We start from the raw sequence: 19,262 nt of genomic DNA, 5'->3' as shown, positions 1-19,262 counted from the left end.
CGCCTTGTAGATCAGGTTGCCTTGAACTCACAGAGATCCACCTGCCTCTGCCTTTCCTTCCATGTTCCACTATGTCTAGCTTAAAAAATTTTTTTTTAAAAATGTTCATTGGTGTTTTGCCTGCATGTATATCTGTGTGAAGTTGTCAGAAGCCCTGGAATTGGAGTAACAAGACAGGTGTGAGCTGCCATGTGGGAGCTGGAAATTGAACTCTGGTCCTCTGGAAAAACAGTCAGTCCTCTCACCTGCTGAGCCATCCATCGTTGCAGCCCCTATGAGACCCATCTTAATATTTCCGAATTATTAAGAGAGTTGTTGCCAGGTGGTGGCGGCTCCTGGAGTTCAAGGCCAGCCTGGTCTACAGAGAGTTCCAGGGCAGCCGAGGCTACACAGAGAAAGCCAATATATTAAGCCGGCCTGGTGGCACACCTGTAATCCCAACACAGGGATTAAAGGGGAGGCAGAGGCAGGTGGATCTCTGTGAGTTTGAGGCCTAGTCTACAAAACAAATGAAAACAATCAAAAATTTAATAAATAGATTAATAAATAAAACAATGTGTCCCACACTGTAACTATGACTGGCTTGAAACTCATATCACTTAGACTATCTGTATTGTCTCAGCGTCCCGCCAGGATTATAGATAGGAATGTACTACCACATCTGGGTCTTTTATGGTTTTAGGGTTCATGGTGCTCATGAGGCCTCAGGTCATGTGTGTTAAACTCATGAAGTGGAGAATGAAACTCAGAAGAAATCTGAAAAAAAAAAAAAAAAAAAAAAAGAATTTTGCAGGAATTCAGTGGGACCCAATCTGATTGAGAACGGGAAGTGTGTTCTAGTATTTATTAAAGAACAAGAATGAACTCATGCATACATGTACTTAAACTGTGTTTCAGCCAGTGATGGACTGATAAGCAGTGGTGGTCCCTTGGATATTATATTGCCCCATGACATCATAGCCTTCTTAGTTTGTGTGAGTGTGCATTGTGATGTCCACCCTATAGAATAGACTAATAAGTACTTTGGAGTATCTCTCTTAAGTGATGCATGGTGGTATATGGAGATTGAGCCCAGGGCCTTTCACATGGTAGGTGGCTGTACAGCCTATATTTTTATGCACCTAGGAGGTGGGAAATAGGGTTGTGGTTGTGCTTCTGAGTGTTTCTTGGCCTGTTTTCTCATCCTTGTTTAAGTTTTCCATGAATAATCCATTTGAAGGCTTTGGAGAAAATGAAGCAATTAAAAAAAATGTTCTTTGAAGTTTTTAAAGGGTAAACAGATAGTCTAACATAATTTTTGCGTGTTCTTTATTGGATTAGCGATTGATGTTTCACTAGGTTGGTAAACCTTGGATGTTCTCTTGCCTTTGCTTCCACCTCTTCAAGCATGTATTATCACTATCACACACTTAGACCCATTCTCATCAGTAGTCTCATCGGGGAAGTGTTAGTCTGATTTTATAAAGACAGACTGCAGCCATTAAAATTACACACTAAGAATAATTTTCATGCATAGTATATGTCTCCCTTATCAAGAAAGTTTCTATGAAACAATTGGAAATTTTATTAAGTATATTCATATAGTCTTAAAAAGGAAGGTTAACAGAAAGAAAAAAGTGAGACACTTTAAATGTGAATGTGGACTCAAGGGAGAGTTACAGTCGAAAGTTTCTTAAAAGCATCTGAACATTGATACAGGCTGCATTTTATAGGAGTTCGGTGAATTATGTGGAGGGGAATGTTAAGGAAAAGAGCATTTTAGGTAGAGAAACAGGAAGGATTTATGATCCAGGTTAGTGAGTCAGTCAAGTGACCTCTAAGCAGAAAAGTGACAGGATTACTGTGTCAAAGAGCTTCCTCAGAGCAAGCTGTAATGCTAGCTGCCTCGCCTAAGCCTTCTCTGTATCCCTTCCTCCCTCCCTTCCTCCCTATCTTTATTATTATTATTTTACAGTTTATTTACTTTGTATCCTGGTTGTAGCACTGTTAATCTCTCTTCCTTTCCTATCCCTTTCCCCTAGTCCACTGATAGGGGAAGTCCTCCTCCCCTGTTGTCTGACCCTAGCCTATCAGGTCCCATCAGGACTGCCTGAATCCTCTTCTGCTAAGTCACCCCACAAGGGAGAAGTGATCAAGGAGCAGACAATCGAGTTTATGTCAGAGACCATCTCTTCTTCCCTTACTAGGGGATCCACATGGAGACCGAGCTGTCTATGGACTATGTCTAGGTCCTCTCCATGCATAATCTTTTGTTGATGCATCATTTTCTGCATTCCCCCCTGGGTTTAGATTTTTTTGTCTTTGTTGGTCTCCTATCCCCACTGGGTCCTCCTATCTCTCCTTCCATCAGACTCCCTATGCTCTGTCCAAAGTTTGGCTGGGTGCAGTCTTTTAGAGGCTGTCTGTGGTAGGCTCTCATCCTGTTCCCTCTCTTCTACTGCTTCCAATGTCAAGCCTGTTTTACCTTCTAGCATTCTCCCTAGGGTCCTCCTTGTTTATCTTCTTTAGGTCTTTAGGTTTTAGACGTTTATCCTATGTTATATGGCTAATACCCACTTATAAGTGAGGATATACCAGACGTGTCTTTCTGGTTCTGGGTTACCTCACTCAGGATGATCTTTTCTAGTTCTATCATCCATTTGCCTGCAAATTTCATTATTTCCTTGTTTTTAATAGCTAAGTAGTATTCCATTGTGTACATGTACCACAATTTCTGTATCCATTCTTTGGTTGAGGGACATCTAGGTTGTTTCCAGATTCTGGCTATTAGAAATAAAGCTGCTATGATCACGATTGAGCAAATGTCCATATTGAATGGTGGGCATCTTTTGGATATATTTCTAGGAGTGGTATAGGTGGATCATGAGGTAGCACTATTCCTAATTTTCTGAGAAAGCGCCAGATTGATTTCCAAAGTGGTTGTACAAGTTTACATTCCCACCAGCAGTGGAGGAGGGTTCCTCTTTCTCCACATCCTCTTCAGCATGAGCTGTCACTTGAATTTTTGATCTTAGCCATTCTGATTGGTGTGAGATTGAATCTCAGAGTTTTGATTTGCATTTCCTAGGTGACTAAGGATGTTGAACATTTCTTTAAGTGTTTCTCTGCCATTTGATATTCCCCTGTTGTGAATTTTTGGTTAGCTCTGTACTCCATTTTTAAAATTGGATTATTTGGTTTGTTGGTATTTAATTTCTTGAGTTCTTTATTTATTCTGGATATTAGCCCATTTTCAGATGTAGGGTTGGTGAAGATATTTTCCCAGTGTGTAGGCTGTTGTTTCGTTCTGATGACAGTGGCCTTTACTTTTCAGTTTCATGAGGTCCCATTTATTGATTGTTGCTCTTAGAGCCTGTGCTGTTGGTGTTCTGTTCAGGAAGTTGTCTCCTGTGCCAGTGAGTTCAAGGCTCTTCCCAACTTTTTCTTCTAACAAATTAAGTGTGTCTTGTTTTATGTTGAGGTCTTTGATCCACTTGGACTTTACTTTTGTGCAGGGTGATAGGTATGGATCTATTTGCATTTTTCTACATGTAGACATCCAGTTAGACCAGCACCATTTGTGAAAGATGCTGTCTTTTCCAATGTATGTTTTTGGCTTCTTTGTCCATAGGTGCTGAGGAAAAAAAAAAAATTAGGGAAACAGCTTTCACAATAGCCACAAATAAGATAAAGTACCTTGGTGTAACTAAACAAGCAAGTGAAAGATTTGTATGAAAAAAACAAAACAAAACAAAAAAACTTCAAATCTCTGAAGAAAGAAATTGAAGAAGATATCAGAAGATGGAAAGATCTCCCATATTCATGGATCAGGAATATTTGTGCTCAGCTCACTTACTCCAAAAAAAAATAAAGTGTTCTAAAAAGAGTGTGTTTGTGTGTATGTGTGCGTGCGCATGTGTAAGGGCACACTTATGGAGATCAGTCAACCTGTGGGAGTTGATTTCCCAGTACCAGGTATCAAGCTCAGGTTGGACTTCCTGGTGTGTTGTACACCATACTGTTTTTGTTTTCTTTGGAAAAGGTTTAGGTTAGGCTACTTTTCTGTAACATTGGTAGTTTTTTGTTCTAAAAATCAAATGACTCATACATGCAGCCTGTTTGCCAGTTTTAGAGCATTTTTTTTTTATCTTTAAATTTTTTGTTACAAAGTGTTTGCCTGGATATATGTATTCATACCATACATACATACATGCCTTGTACCCATGGATACCTGAAGAGCGTGTCACATCCCCTTGAATGGAATTACATGTGCTTGTGAGCAGCCATGTGGATACCGGAAACCAGGATCCTCTGCAAGAGCAGCCAGTGCCCTTAACTGCTGAGCCACCTATCTCTCCAGCCCCCTCTTAAAGTAAATGTAAATAAACTTTTTAAAGCATTCATTTTAGGAACATTTACCTTTCTGATGCTTTATATTCCCTTGTGTATAAATAATTTCCCACATGAAGAACCCAAATAACAGAATTTGTGGTCACAGTCTTCTTACTGCTTACTCATTGTCTTTGCATATTTTTTTATGTTGAGAATTTACTTAATTTTTTTCTGCAACATACTATATGAAGCGTATCAGTCTTTCAAACCACATACTGCTTATCAACAATTTGCTTAATGATTATAAAAAGGTGATAGCTAAATTTTGTGTTCCAGTGTTCATTTGTGATTCTAATTCTTTTATGTGTCATGTGACTCAATTATGTGGTACTTTAAATATTTATTTTTATTATTTTTAATTATGTGTATGTGTGTGTGAGTATGTGCACGTGTGCTGGTGCCTGTGGAGGTCAGAGGCATGGGGTCCCCTTGGAACTGGAGTTGCAGGCGCTGTGAGCCCTCCAACATGGGTGATGGGAATCCTGCTCTGGTCCTGGAAGAGTAGTAGTGCTCTTAACCTCTGAGCCACCTCCCCAGCCCCAATAAACATTACCATTCCTGTGGAATTCATGTTTACATTGTTTTTAATTAACAGGTTTCAACACTAACCTCGCACAATGTCTTTAAAACCAAGAGTAGTGGATTTTGATGAGACGTGGAACAAGCTCCTAACTACCATCAAAGCTGTTGTTATGTTGGAATACGTTGAGAGAGCAACGTGGAATGACCGATTCTCGTATCCTTTGGTTGAAGCCATAAGAAACAGTAAATTAAAGCTTGTTGAAAAATGAAAACAGTCCTCATTTAGAGAGGCAAATGGGATGGCCATCAGAAGAGGGAGAAAACAGGGAACAGGACAGGAGCCTACCACAGAGTGCCTCTGAAAGACTCTACCCAGCAGGGTATTAGAGCAGATGCTGAGACTCATAGCCAAACTTTGGGCAGAGTGCAGGGAATCTTAGGAAAGATAAAAGGGGAGATAAAAGACCTGGATGGGATAGGAGCTCCACAAGGAGAGAGAAAAAAGAAAAATCTGGGCACAGGGATCTTTTCTGAGACTGATACTCCAACCAAGGACCATACATGGAGATAACCTAACACCCTTGTTCAGATATAGCCCATGGCAGCTTAGTCCCCAAGTGGGTTTCCTTAGTAAGGGGAGCAAGGACTGTCTCTGACATGAACTCAGTGGCTGGCTCTTTGATCACCTCCACCTGAGGGGTGGTACAGCCTTACCAGGCTACAGAGAAAGACAATGTAGCCAGTCCTGATAAGACCTGATAGGCTATGGTCAGATGGAAGGAGAGGAAGACCTCCCCTCTCAGTGGACTGGGGGAGGGGCATGGATGGAGAAGAGGGAGGGAGGGAAGGTAGGATTGGAGGAGAGGAGAGAGGGGGCTACAGTTGGGATACAAAGTGAATAAACTAATTAAAAAAAAGAAGTATGAACACTAAAAAAAAAAAAAAAATGAAAGCAGGCTTAAAATGTTAGGTGTAATGGTTAAGATATATTTCTGTCAATTTTGTAGCCATCAGTTTATTGTAATCTTCCATCCAGCAGATCCCCAGCACCGAGTGTGTGTGTGTCACTACTGTGGTCTTTGAGGGTGTAGCAAACAAACCAAACTGCAGGCAGTTAACATAAACTGAGGGTGTAGCAAACAAACCAAACTGCAGGCAGTTAATATAAACGTAGGGTCTCTCTCTGGCTTTCACTATTTTCAAACTCACAGGTCTCACAAGTGCTGTTATTATAGATGTGAGATTCCATGCCGGGTTTTATCAACAACAATCTAGTGCCAGCACTTTTAGAAAGAAGATTTAGTGAAGAAAGATAACAGGGTAAAGTCATAGAGAAGTCTGGAGTACATAAAGGCTGCTGCAGGCGAGTGAAACTTCTCTGGGTTAGTCTTGGTTATTCTAACAAAGCTCATGAGAAAAAGTGAATTTGGGAGGTTCAATCTATGTCATTTGTCCCCTCTGCCTTGGCTGGTAGTAAGGTGCTCACAGCTTTGTGGAAACTTGTGACAGGAATCTGCTCATCTCGTGGTGGCCAGAAAGCAAAGAGGAAGGCCTTAGTAACCCAGTGTCTCCAGTGAACAGCTCTAACCAAAGTTCCCCCTCTGCTAGGCCCTACTTATTTAAGCCCCCACCACTTCCTAACAGCTTGGCAGAGAGGTAGACGTGGGTCTTTAGTAGGCATTTCTCAAATCCTAGGTGATAGTATTGTAGGTAGAGGGTAAAGAGCAAACTTGACTGGTGAAATTGTTTGCTAATTTGGTTGTGTCCATTTGTCAATTGGGAGTTTTATGTAAAAATGCAGCTTTATCCTGCACTCTTACGTGACTACAGTCTGCAGGACCTCACTAGTGTTCCCTGTTAATCTTTCTGGACTAAGTACTGCCCTTGTTATGTGGGACCTCTCTTCTTTAGAGAAGCTCTGATTTCATAAGACAAAACTGCTATTTAGCTGAACATTGATATAATAGAGAAATTCCTTTAGACTAATAAGAAATCACTTAATTTATTATAACTGTAGTTGTCAGTGAGAATCATTTGTTTGATGTTCTGTGTCCCAGAACATCAGAAAGTGCTGCTGCTGTTTCTGCAAGGCTTCTTTACAGCTTGCAGTGATCTAATGTTTGTCAGATAGTTAGGATAATGCTATTACTGTGGAGATTTGCTTGTATGTAGGCTGTGTACCTCCTGCATGCTTGGTACTGTTGATGGCCAGGAGAGAACATCAGATCACTGGGAACAGGTTTTGGATGGATGTGAGATGCCATGTGGGTCCTGGGAATTGAACCCGGGTCCTCAGGAAGAACATTCAGCACTCTTAACCACTGACACATCTCTCTAACCCTTATGAACTTTGCAGGCTCACAGTGGTAATTGGAACACAGACAAAAATTTAATTTTATCCAGCTTTTCTTTTGCAGCACAGTATATCTAGAGTATAGTATGCATTCCTCTGAATTCATCTTTTAGGTAGTTTTCTGTGAAACATTTTGAATCGTTTGGGGGACTCTAAAGAGAAAATAGATTTTGTTCTACATTTTACAGAAGTGCTGATTGGTCACTTATGAAAAGTGACTTTAAACACACAACTTACCTGGAAAATTACTCTCTAAATAACTCTTCATTTTGTCATATTTTCATGTGTGCATATATATGTGTGTATGTGTGTGTGTATACACATGCGTATGTAGGTGTATTTTTTTTTTCCCCTGTCTGGGCATTGTGGCTCACACCTTTAATCCTAATATTCTAAGAAGCAAATGCAGGCAAAACCCAGGTTTCTGAGTTCCTGGCCTGGCCCTATCTGGTCACAGATCAAGGTCTAGGCCATCCAGGGCTATATAGTAAGACCCTGATTTAAATCAATAAAAGTATTTACAGTTTAAAATTAGGGGACCACAAGCTACATTCAGAGGCTCAACATTTTATTTTGAAACACTTTTCCTATAAGTGCCTTGATTCCTGTCCCCTTTACCAAACATTGTTGGTTTTCCATAGAGAAAGTTTAAATTTTCAACTAATAGATATTCATATCCCTGTTTTCTTTAATATTGACTAATGCTTTGTAGTTTAAAGTTGTTGATGGTAAATAGTTCCAACATTTTGTATTCTTTAATAAGGTTTAATATTATGTATAATGTAGATCTGTGCAAAATGTATGGGTGCTTTCTGAGGCCAAAACATTGAATCCCTAGATCTTAAAGCAGTTATGAGGGGCCCAAAGTGGGAGCTGGAATTACATTTTGATCCTTTGCAAGAGCTGTACATTCTGTTAACAGCTGACCATCTCCCACCCCCCATACTGTATTCTTTTAAGTAGAATATTTAGTTTATAAAGGTTTATTGTACTACAGGGAACAAGTGTCCAGGTTACAGGGAACCACAGTATACAGCTTGTTGTTTCCTTTTCTTGATGCTGAATATAAGTATCATGTTTTGACTATGCAAACCTTAATAATCCATCTAGAGATATCTATGCTTTATGTGTGGCCTATCCTGAACCACTTGGAGAAAGACTTTATGTGGAAACAAAGATTTTTTTGGAAAATCACGTTCGGCATTTGTACAAGGTAAGGGATAATATAGCTGTGCTATGCATAGGTTACAGCTGCAGAGTTATTTAACCAGCTTACGGATTTCCAGTGTAAAATCAGATTCCAGGTTTTTTTTAATCTTTTTTTTAATTTTAAATTTCATTATAAGAAAAAAATGATACAAATTTTTAAGACACAAATTTCCCAGACCCAAATTTCCCAAACAATCCTAGCTGTATTTAAAATCTATGAACGAAGCATCATTACTTGCTTCACAGGGGAAATCAGTTTGGTTCTTTGGGGTTTATACCTGTTACCCAATGGAGCCATCATCACAGATCTCACTTATTTAAATGAACTGTTATATCCCTTACATGATCTTTAGATCATTGGAACTGGAAGAGGTAAATTTACAGCCTGAGCTGGAATCTTGCACGCTACCTTGATGGTGGGGCAACCATCAGATCTCACTTAATGGTCAAACAACACAGCCTCTGCCCTGAGAAGAAGGAAATACCCTTTTGACCCAGAAGGCTGACCACTGGCGGAAATATACTGATTCTAATGCATGTTTATTGTCCATTGTACATACTTTTTAGTGTTTTTTGTGTCTATGCATGTATCAGGTCATGACAGTGCTTTTGATAAGAACTTTAAAATTATTTCAGTGATTACTATGTTACATTGGGTCAAAGATTGACTATTATAAGCTGGTGAACTTGTCTATTTATAGCTAATAATCACATAAGACATTTATTAATGTTGGGATTTATTAAGTTAGGCTGTGATTGTTTTTGTTTTTTGAGACAAAATATCATGTTAACCAAGATGGCCTCAGCTATTAAGTAGCCTAAACTGGATGGCCTTGGAACTCCTGATCAGCCCTACCTCCCAGGTACTGAGAAGATGGGAAAGATATGTAGGTCTTTTGTTTGTTTTGTTAGTCTCACTTAGTATCCCTGGATAGCTTGGAAATCACAGAGATGTGGATTAAAGGTGCATGTCACCACGCCCAGCATAAAGTTTTTGAGAAATAGAACCTAAGCTGCTTACGGCTCAAGCCTATAATCCCATCACTAGAGAGGCTGAGATAGGATTGCTGTGAGTGCAAGGTAATCCTAGACTACACAGTGTTCTGGGCCAGCCAGAATACTGGCTATTCTGGAATACTACAAAGTCACATTATCTTTTCTGTTTTGTTTTGTTTTGTTTTTGAGACAAGGTTTTTCTTTGTAGCACTGACTGTCCTGGACTCGCTTTGTAGACCAGGCTGGCCTGGAACTCACAAAGATCTGCCTGCTTCTGTCTCCTGAGTGCCAGGATTAAAGGTGTACGCTACCACTTGGCAAAAGTCATATTCTTTTAAATAAGAGCTGAAAACTGGCTAACAGCTGGTAGATTGCTCACCTACTATGAAAACCAGGTCTGCTCCTTAGCAGTGCACAAACTGGTTGTATTGCTGCACAGCTGTAATCCCAGCAGGAGCACTGTTACAGGCCAATCTAAGCAACAAGAGGCCCTATCTCAAAAACTTTTAAAATAAGTTATGTGCAGAATATAATAGAATTTATTATTATTATTTTTGTGGTGCTGCAAATTGCACATAGGACTTTGCTCATGCTAGGTGGGCATGCTACCACTGAGCTACAATCTCAGCCCAGGTTTTCTATCACACTACAGTCGTTTGTCCTTTTATTTTGGAGAAATCTTTGAATAGTCACTTTCTATTCTAAGGCTCACATATTTTCCCAATTTCATTTGTACTAAATATAGTTAAAATATAATTTATGATTATGGGTGATAATGCTTGATTTGTGTAATTTTAAGGAGTTTGATTCCAACTATTTTATAATTTTACTATAATGAAAATGATTAGTACTTTCAAAAGCAAATGTTTTTCTATTTAGAGAGTTCTGGAGTCTGAAGAGCAAGTGCTTGTTATGTATCATAGGTATTGGGAGGAATACAGCAAGGGTGCCGATTATATGGACTGCTTATATAGGTGAGTGCTTTAACATCGACCACTTAGCAGGACTACCTGCATTCATAACTCATTTTAAGGTTTACTTTTATGTATATGGCTGTCTTACCTGCTTGTGTGTCTGTGTATCACTGGCATGCCTGATGTCCTCAGGCCAGAAGATGGCATTAGATCCGTTTGTACTGGAGTTACGGAGGGCTGTAGATGTTAGGAATTGAAAAGTGGTCCTGGAAGAACAGCCAGTGCTCTGGATCACTGGGCCTTCTCTCTACCCGAATATTATTTTTACTGTATATGATTCTAATGAGTTTAGGAATAAGTTATATTATCTTCCATTGGACTGTGGATTACTAGGGACAGGTACAGTCAGAGCATAGCCAGACAAGCAGGTGTGTAGCCCTAAGGAAAAGAAAAGCAAATGTTTGTGACTCTGTTTCTTCAAATTGTCTGGAACACATGTTAAAACTCCAGAGATGAGTGCAAAAGCTCAGATTGGATGACACTCAGTGGAGCATGTAAGCCATGTTTCTAAAAGATGAAGGTACATTTCAGGCTTTCTGAGGCCATTGCTAAAGTACTTGGCAGTTTTCTTTAAGGTCCCCATGGTATGTTAATTCAGCCATAGTCATGCTCCCTGCTCTCCTGTCGTTCTGTCTTTCCCCTTACTGCTCCATTCCCTGCACTTGCATTCCTTTCTCTGGATGAGTAGTTCTGATAGATTCTTTTTAAATTTTCCTCTTTCCTGCATGGTCTCAGGCTTAGGTCTTGTATTTCTGTGGTTCCTTGAACTGATCCTATTTGATTTAGTCTTGTAGACAGTTGCAATAAGAGGGGTTGACTGCTGCATAATGATGGAACTTAAATTTTAGGAAACACCATTGATTGTTTCAACAGCAAAGTTTGTATGTACAGAAGGTAGTACGGCTATGCCATCACTGAGCACTATAGTCTTAGGGAGCCGTGTGTAAGTAGTCCATCTTTGAAAATGTCTGTCCATGACTATTGCTGAGTAAAGCAGACATTTGTTTATTGATAGAGTAATATAAATAGCAAACACAGATATGAAGTTCCTGTTTCTCTTATTCTTGGGCCTAGGAGTCCTTTCTGGTAATCATTATGGCCTGATGGATGCAGCGTTTAATTTTGCCCTGTGCTTTGTGGCTTATGTCACAGATGTGCCCAAGTTTCAGTTTCTGACCATGGAGAAGCTGAAGACTCTCCACCCTGCTCTGTGGCAGTACCTACCATAGTATTGAAGCAGCCTCCAAGTCTCCTGGCTTTTTGCTACTCTTTGTCTTGCTGGTTATTAAGTATAGTTTACTTAATCTAAGTTGCCTTTGTAGAAACTGGACTTCATAATGGCACAGTGACTTTTACAAGGGCAAAAGACATAATTAAAGAATCGGTTTACCATAAAGTACAGGTTTATTGTGGCTTTAACTTTATTATGAAAGAGTGTTTCTTTTAAGTATCATGAGTTTTAATGAAGGTAACCCCCTGCTATATGGTAAGTATTGGAATTTGGAGAGTGAGTATGTACCATTGCTTATATGCATGAGCCTTTAGTGTAGACTGTGCACTATGCAATAGGAGTCTCCCTGTATGGTTTGGTAAAGAGCTGCTTTTGCCTTGTTAGTTTGCTTGCATGTAATTTGCTTGGTGGTCCTGTTCATCAAAATTAACTAAGAATTTAGTACTATTTTAATTATTATGCTAGTACTAGTTATGAGCACCTGCACATGTAAAACCAGATGAGATTGGTAGTGACTTTGACATCAGCCAGTTAGTTATGTCAGAACTGAAAAATCAGTCAGGCTTCAGGGCTTATTCATTATATTATAGTATAGTCTTTCTATATGCGTATCTTTTTAATTTTGAGACAAAGTCTTATGAGCCCAGGCTGACCTTGAACTCAATCTGTAATTGATTATCCTAGAATTACGATGTACACCACCCATGACTAGTTCGTGTTATCTTCCATGATTAACTAATCTGTCTGTAGCACTGAAGTAGAGCTGATGATGCCTGTGGGAGTCTCTGTCCTCTCTAGCACTGGCATTGTATAACTGATGAGGTCATTCTTTCTAATTGTATTGGAAGGGTGAATAGTAATGAGAGCCTTTTACAGATGACATAATTGACAGTATTAGGAGAAAACACCTATACAGTGTTTTTCTCCTGTCTTCTGGGTCTTGGTTTTTTGTTTTGTTTGTTTATTTTTTCGAGACAGGGTTTCTTTGTGTAGTTTTGGCTGTCCTGGAACTCTATAGACCAGGCTGGCCTCGTAAAGATCCACCTGCCTTTGCTCTCCAAGTGCAGGGACTACAACAGGCATGCTTCACCACCACCCTGCACTCATTCTTGTTTCTAGCCACAGTCTGGAGAAAGTGTATAGTGAAGTAGATGTAAAGAAAGAAATAACAGTTTCCTTAAATAGCTTTTGTTTTTCTGTTTTAGCTTTACCAGGTGCACAGTTATTTAAAAAGTTATATGAGATTATTTAATCTTCAAAATTATCATTGTTATTTGTTTTGAGACAGGGTCTTGCTCCCTGGCCTTGAACTTTGTCAGTTCCCTAATGCTGCGGCTGCTGATGTGTATACCAACTCTAGCAGCCGCTTATCTGTGGCATTCATGCCTTTTACAATCTGGCTCAGGCTGCCTGTTCAAATTTGTGTTCTAATGTTACCTTTTGCAGGCCGTGATGTTTAGTCTGTTTAAAAGGAATCTTCTTAGAACTTGATATTTTCCTGCTGCTATTTTTTGATTGGTACAAGAAAGGGTCCTTACTTTGCTACCCTTATATTTCAGAGAGGAACCAAACATTAAAAAAAAAAATTGTCAATGAAAGAAAAGGATTGTGCATGTGGTAGCAGATACTGCGTAGTTGGGAAAACATTGTGTTCTGTGTGGGAAGGTAGAATTAATTCAGGAGACCAAGGCAGGTCTGAAAGGGATGAGACCTGAATGAGAGCAGCCTGACATGATAATTCCAGCTGCAGGGCATTGCAGGCTATAGATTGGCTCTTGGTGTCTTTTATTCCCATCTCAGTCCTTTCCTTAGCTGGAAGGCATGGTTAGGAATACTGTGGGAAGCCATGAGCACTGCAGTGAGAATCAAGGCAGACTATACCATACCTTCTGTTTCCCAGTGCTGAAAGCTAAACCAGCGTAAATTCTTTTTGTCACTTTATTCCTGCTGTCTGAAATGCCAAATGGACTCTTGATGGTTTAGTAAGTCTTGTAGAAAGTCCAGGGTTAATAATTTACTGTTTCCATTTCTTTCTAACTTGTATATATTTTCTTTTGGAGTCATCACTGACTTAGTCTGTGAGTTTATGACCCTGTTAGATTACTGTTGTAGAGCTGTTATTTGTTTTCCTAACTGATTTTGACTTTACACCAGCGGTCCTTGCATTTGATTTTCAGGTATCTCAATACCCAGTATATTAAAAAGAATAAATTGACAGAAGCCGATTTACAGTACGGCTATGGTGGAGTAGATATGAATGAACCACTTATGGAAATAGGAGAGGTAAGAATTTGTTTAAATAACTGTGAACGTAAATTTGTATCTGTCCCATGGCATGATCAAAACCTGAGGATAACTTTGTGTCATCAGTCTGTCTCCCTTCCTCCCGTACAGGAGTTGCAGTAGTTGGGCCCTCTCTATCTAGTATTTAAACAATAAGGATTTTATAAAACCATTTTACTAAGATTTTTCAGTGACTGTTAAAGGCCTTGCACCAGTGAGAAGGCTGTGTGGGTAAAGTACTTGCCTGTTAACTGAGTAGGGCTGACAAGGTTTGATCCCTGGAACCCACCTAATGGTAGAAGGAGAGAGAAAATCAACTCCAGAAACTTTTGCTGACCTCCACATGTTCACCAACACACTAATAATATACAAGCACATATGCATATACACACAATAATAATAATGTTTTGCCGGGCAGTGGTGGTGCACACCTTTAATCCTAGCAACTCCGGAGGCAGAGGCAGTGGCCAGAGTGAGTTCCAGGACAGGCAGAGCTGTGACACCAAAAACAAAACAAAAACAAAAACAAAACAAAACCTTGTCTCAAAAACAAAAAATATTATCTGTCTTTAATATTATAATTTTGATGTGATGACTGCTTCTTTGAATGAGAAGTTATTTTTCCTTCAGATTTTTTTTTTTTTCCTTCAGATTTTTTTTAAGCCAAATTTGAACAAGCTTTCTTAAATACTGGCCAGGACCATAGGTTCGAAGACTCCCAGAATATGGCTTTTCTTCACTCAGTGTTTCCTTTATTTTAAAATATCAGCATTTCAGTTGATGGGTATTTTTATTTAAAAAGAAATCCTTGAACAGATGTTAAAGGGAAAGCTACCGAATTCAGCCTTGATGATGTGTGTTTTTCCTGGCAGCTAGCATTGGATATGTGGAGGAAGTTAATGGTTGAACCCCTTCAGAACATCCTCATCCGAATGCTGCTCCGAGAAATTAAAAAGTGAGTTTGGGTTTTTCTCCTCAGTGAGCTGATTTTAGTTTATTGACTATGATCTGTTAAGTTGATCTTTATTAGCATGTAGGGGTTTTTCTGTCAGTTCTGGTGAATTTTTAGTTCACTTTAATTTCTTTCATCAGTTTTTCACTTAAGGTTTTTCTGGTTATTTCTTGCAGCTAATACAAAATGGGATTGCTTTCTTGATTTCTGATTCAGGTAGTTGGCTATTAGCATACAGCAGCACTACTGATTTCTGTATGTTCTATATTCTGGAAATGAATACAGTTACTTTAATAGTGTTGTTTTTTGTACAAAATTTGAAGTATATTCTACGCCTCCCGCCCGTCAAGGCCATCTGTAAACAAATACTTTTTTGCTTTTGTTTTTCTAATTTGAATGCTATTTAATAGTTCTTTCTCCTGTCTGATTATTGAGGCTGGAATTTCTAGAGCTGTGATGAGGAAAAAGATCAGAGCAAGTCTGCGTCCTGTTTATCCCTTCCCCTGGAGGAAGGCTTTCTCTTCCACATTAAGCATAGTGTGATGCAGACTGAAGCCCAGATGCCTGGTGAGAGAGCTGAAGAACTGTCTCAGGATAGTCATAGCATATCATTCCCATCAAATCCCACGTGTGAGATGATTTCTAATTTATATTAGCAATAATAATGATAATGAAAAATTGTTTCAAGCTTCATGCATTTTTGACCTTATAATTTTAATCAGGGCATTAGGTTAGCAGCTGTACATCTGCAGATGTCTGTATTCTCAAGCATATTTTGTGTTATACTTTGTTGTTTTAGTGATCGTGGTGGAGAAGACCCAAACCAGAAAGTAATCCATGGGGTTATTAACTCCTTTGTTCATGTTGAACAGTATAAGAAAAAATTTCCCTTAAAGGTAAAAAGCCTATTTCAAAACATGATATGATCTCTAAGTTCTGAAATTGTTCTAGTTTTTACTAATACAATTTTAATTGATTTTCAGTTTTATCAGGGAATATTTGTGTCTCCTTTTCTGACTGAAACAGGAGAATATTACAAGCAAGAAGCTTCAAATTTATTACAAGAATCAAATTGCTCACAGTATATGGAAAAGGTAAAAGAAAAAACACCTCATCTGCATTTATGTGTTACACACTTGGCAATATTTTATTTAACAGTTATTATATTTAATATTGTAAATATTGTAGTGGAAAAGGTTCTGTTTATTCTTTCTCCTAAGGAAAAAAATGCTATTTTAGTTACAGCATTAAAATTAGTATAATATGGGCTGGGTAGATTGCTCAGTGAATAAGAGCACATATAGCTCTTGTAGAGAACCTGAGTTTTTAGTTCCCAGCACAATCACTTGTAACACTAGGTCCAGAGGATCTGATATTCTTTTCTGGACTCCATGGGCACCTGTAGTCTTATGTACATACCCATACAGAAATACATACAACACATATTTTTAAGAGAGTCTCTAAAAAGTTAATGTAAAGTAGATATTTTACTGCTGTTAAAGTGTGGTGACCAGGTGACAACTTGAGGGTCGGATTCACTCCTTCTATCTTGGGAGTTCTAGGAATCAAACTTAGGTCCTTAGACTTCTCTGTCAAGGTCCTGACTCACACTCACCATGAGGTTCAAGCACCAGAACTGCATAACTTAGCATGGTGATACATGCATGTAAGCCAGTATCTATAGACATAGGTGGGAAGATCAGGAGGTTAAGGTTTTCAGCTATAAAAGGAATTTCAGCCCAGCCCAGAATCCTATGACCCTGTTTCTAGTATAAGTAAATAAAATAAACAAAAAAGTGGAAAGAAAAAGTAGAGGGCAAATAAAATAATCTGATTAACTCTTGGTCTGCAGAGTTTTAAACACTCCAGGAGAAATTTGAAACCCTATTAATATTTTCATGGTAAGTAAGAAAGTGATAGTCATTTTATAAAGAGATATGAGAATTGTAAGTGGATTTTGCAGATTTCTGTTTCTTGATATTTCAAGGCCAAGTCTTGCTCTGTGAACTCTTCTGGTCTTCCAGTCACGGCCTCTTGCCTTCTCCTCCTGACTCCTGGGATTACAAATATGCTGTGTCTGCCTTAGCCAGATTTTGGGTTATAATGTTGAGGTTCAAACATTCTGCTTTTGGATAATTTCTCTTAGTTGGTTTAACTAAGAAGATAAAATATTCTAAGAGGACTAGCAAAAGAACACAGTGAAACACCTGTTGAAATCTAGAGATCTCTACTTTCTTGGCCAGGCAACAGTGGTGAACTTATTTAATTCCGGCACTTGGGAGGCAGAATTCAAGTTCTCTGAATTCAAGGCCAGCCTGATCTATAAACTGACCTCCAGGACAGCAAGGGATACACAGAGAAGCCCTGTCTCAAAACAACAACAACAATAATCTAGAGACTGTTATTTTCTCTAACTACTCATAACGCTCGGCCTTACAAGTAGCTGTCCCAGTAGAATAGGAATATGGTGTCCCTTCCCTGGGCTTGAGCCTCACTGACTGTTCAAATGAGATATCCAGATTTTCTTTTCTTTAGTTCCAGGCAGACCAACCAGCAATTTTTAAAAGGTCACATCTACATAATTTTCCTAGGGTCATTTAAGTCCAGAAACTTATTTCCTTAGCTTTACATCAGAGTGGTTTCCTAGTCCACACAAGCGCATTTATTCGTGCCTTGCTAGCATAATCTTCATATGTACAGTATTGTAATTTTGTTCTTTATTGACCTGCATTTTATTTGGATTTGGTTTCTTTTCATATGGGATAATCTTCAAAAATAAAAGGTCTTGGTTGACATATTGACTCTATAAAAGTCTTTAATGTGACAGTTAAGTATTAAACACTTAGCAGTATTGTTTAATACTTAACTGTAGTTCCTCTTTCATAAAAATAGAAACAAGGAAAAAGAATTTACTTCATGTAGTGATCTGTATTCTGTACTGTTTGGTGTTGGGTTCCCAGTATAGCAGATGATGTGGGCTCAGCGGTGAAGGTATTTCTTGTTGAGATGCAGTGGTGAAGACCTGAGGTGATTCATACATTTGAGTTGAAATTGGTTGTGTAAAGCTTTTCCATAACCTTAACTGCATTCTCCACGAGGCATCAAGATTTGGCTGATGTCAGACTTTGTAACATATTTCATGATATGATTCTAATATAAGGATGTATTTCTGTAGGTTCTAGGTAGATTAAAAGATGAAGAAATTAGATGTCGAAAATATTTGCATCCAAGCTCGTATACTAAAGTGATACATGAGTGCCAGCAGCGGATGGTGGCAGACCACTTACAGTTCTTACACGCGGAGTGCCACAACATCATTCGGCAAGAGAGAAAGAACGGTAAGTGTACCCAGGGGACTGGGAGTGGAAATTAAATGATAGACATGTCCATTTTTCTGCAGTTTTTGTCTTACCTTAGCACACATTAATACTCCCGGGTATGTTGTATATTCTTTTATGACTATAGGTTAAACTTTTGGAAAAGCATTTTCAATGTACAGTTTAAAGTAAAAGATGAGTTAGGAAGAAAAAAAGATTAATTAGGAAAATGTGTTTATGCTTTTATATTTCACAAGGGCTACTTTACTTAATGTGTTGAGAATTCCTTATATGCAATATGAAATAAAATCAGGAAGGATAAAACAGAAGTGTTCGATCTAACTCAGTTTAAAAAGCAAAAGTACACTGAGATACCAGCAATGAATGCTGAAAACATCTGTGGGCTTTGGATGTTGTTTTTGTGTGTGTGTGTTGTACTCATTTGCTGTGTACTCTAAAAGAATATAGGACATATTAGGAAGCATGAAGAATACCAGGAACTTCTTGTACCATGGGATGAGAGTATAAATTGATGCATTCATATTACAAAGCTAATTCTGATACTAAAGCAATATCTATGTATATTTCATGGTCCAGCGAGTCTCCTAGGCATGGGACTTCTTCCTCAGTGCAATGTATGAGTGTATAAAAACATATAAGGGTCTTCATAGCAATGTTTTTTAATGACTAGAAGCAACCCCCATGTCCAGTGATGCTTATACTAGGCACTATTACATCAGAGTAGAAATGAACACATGAAAACTAAACACAGCACAGGTGAACCTAATATCAGATAAAAGTTGGGAATTGTTTGGGAGCTCAGCCTGTGGCTCCGTTACCTTGCAGAGGAGCAGTAGAATTGATGGGTGAAGGGCATTTCTAGGTATAGGTAATGTCTGTCTTGTGGGTATTGTGTGTCATCTGTAATAATTCACAGAGCCGTATTATTAAGAATGTATAGTTGTCTGCATGTATGTTACACCTCAACATGTATACACTCAACACAGTATGCGGAGGCATCATTTCTCACCATTAAGTGTCACAGAAACATTTT

General features: G+C 38.7%; 1 protein-coding gene across 3 annotated transcripts in view; it reads left to right on the top strand.

Annotated features, from left to right (window-relative positions):
- Cul2 (cullin 2) overlaps nt 1-19,262 on the top strand; it is a 54,396-nt gene that overhangs the window by 18,333 nt on the left and 16,801 nt on the right. For all 3 annotated transcript variants that reach the window (XM_060387414.1, XM_060387413.1, XM_021653125.2), the window contains exons 2-9: nt 4,967-5,107; nt 8,357-8,459; nt 10,331-10,425; nt 13,834-13,939; nt 14,812-14,894; nt 15,691-15,787; nt 15,875-15,985; nt 18,067-18,229. In XM_060387414.1, coding sequence (XP_060243397.1) covers nt 4,989-5,107; nt 8,357-8,459; nt 10,331-10,425; nt 13,834-13,939; nt 14,812-14,894; nt 15,691-15,787; nt 15,875-15,985; nt 18,067-18,229 — 877 coding nt within the window. In that variant the 5' untranslated portion in view covers nt 4,967-4,988. The remainder of the gene's footprint in view (nt 1-4,966; nt 5,108-8,356; nt 8,460-10,330; nt 10,426-13,833; nt 13,940-14,811; nt 14,895-15,690; nt 15,788-15,874; nt 15,986-18,066; nt 18,230-19,262) is intronic.

This window comes from Meriones unguiculatus, chromosome 7 (assembly GCF_030254825.1).
Source record: "Meriones unguiculatus strain TT.TT164.6M chromosome 7, Bangor_MerUng_6.1, whole genome shotgun sequence".
Classification (NCBI taxonomy): Eukaryota; Metazoa; Chordata; class Mammalia; order Rodentia; family Muridae; genus Meriones; species Meriones unguiculatus.
This window is presented reverse-complemented; position numbering and strand designations above follow the sequence as displayed.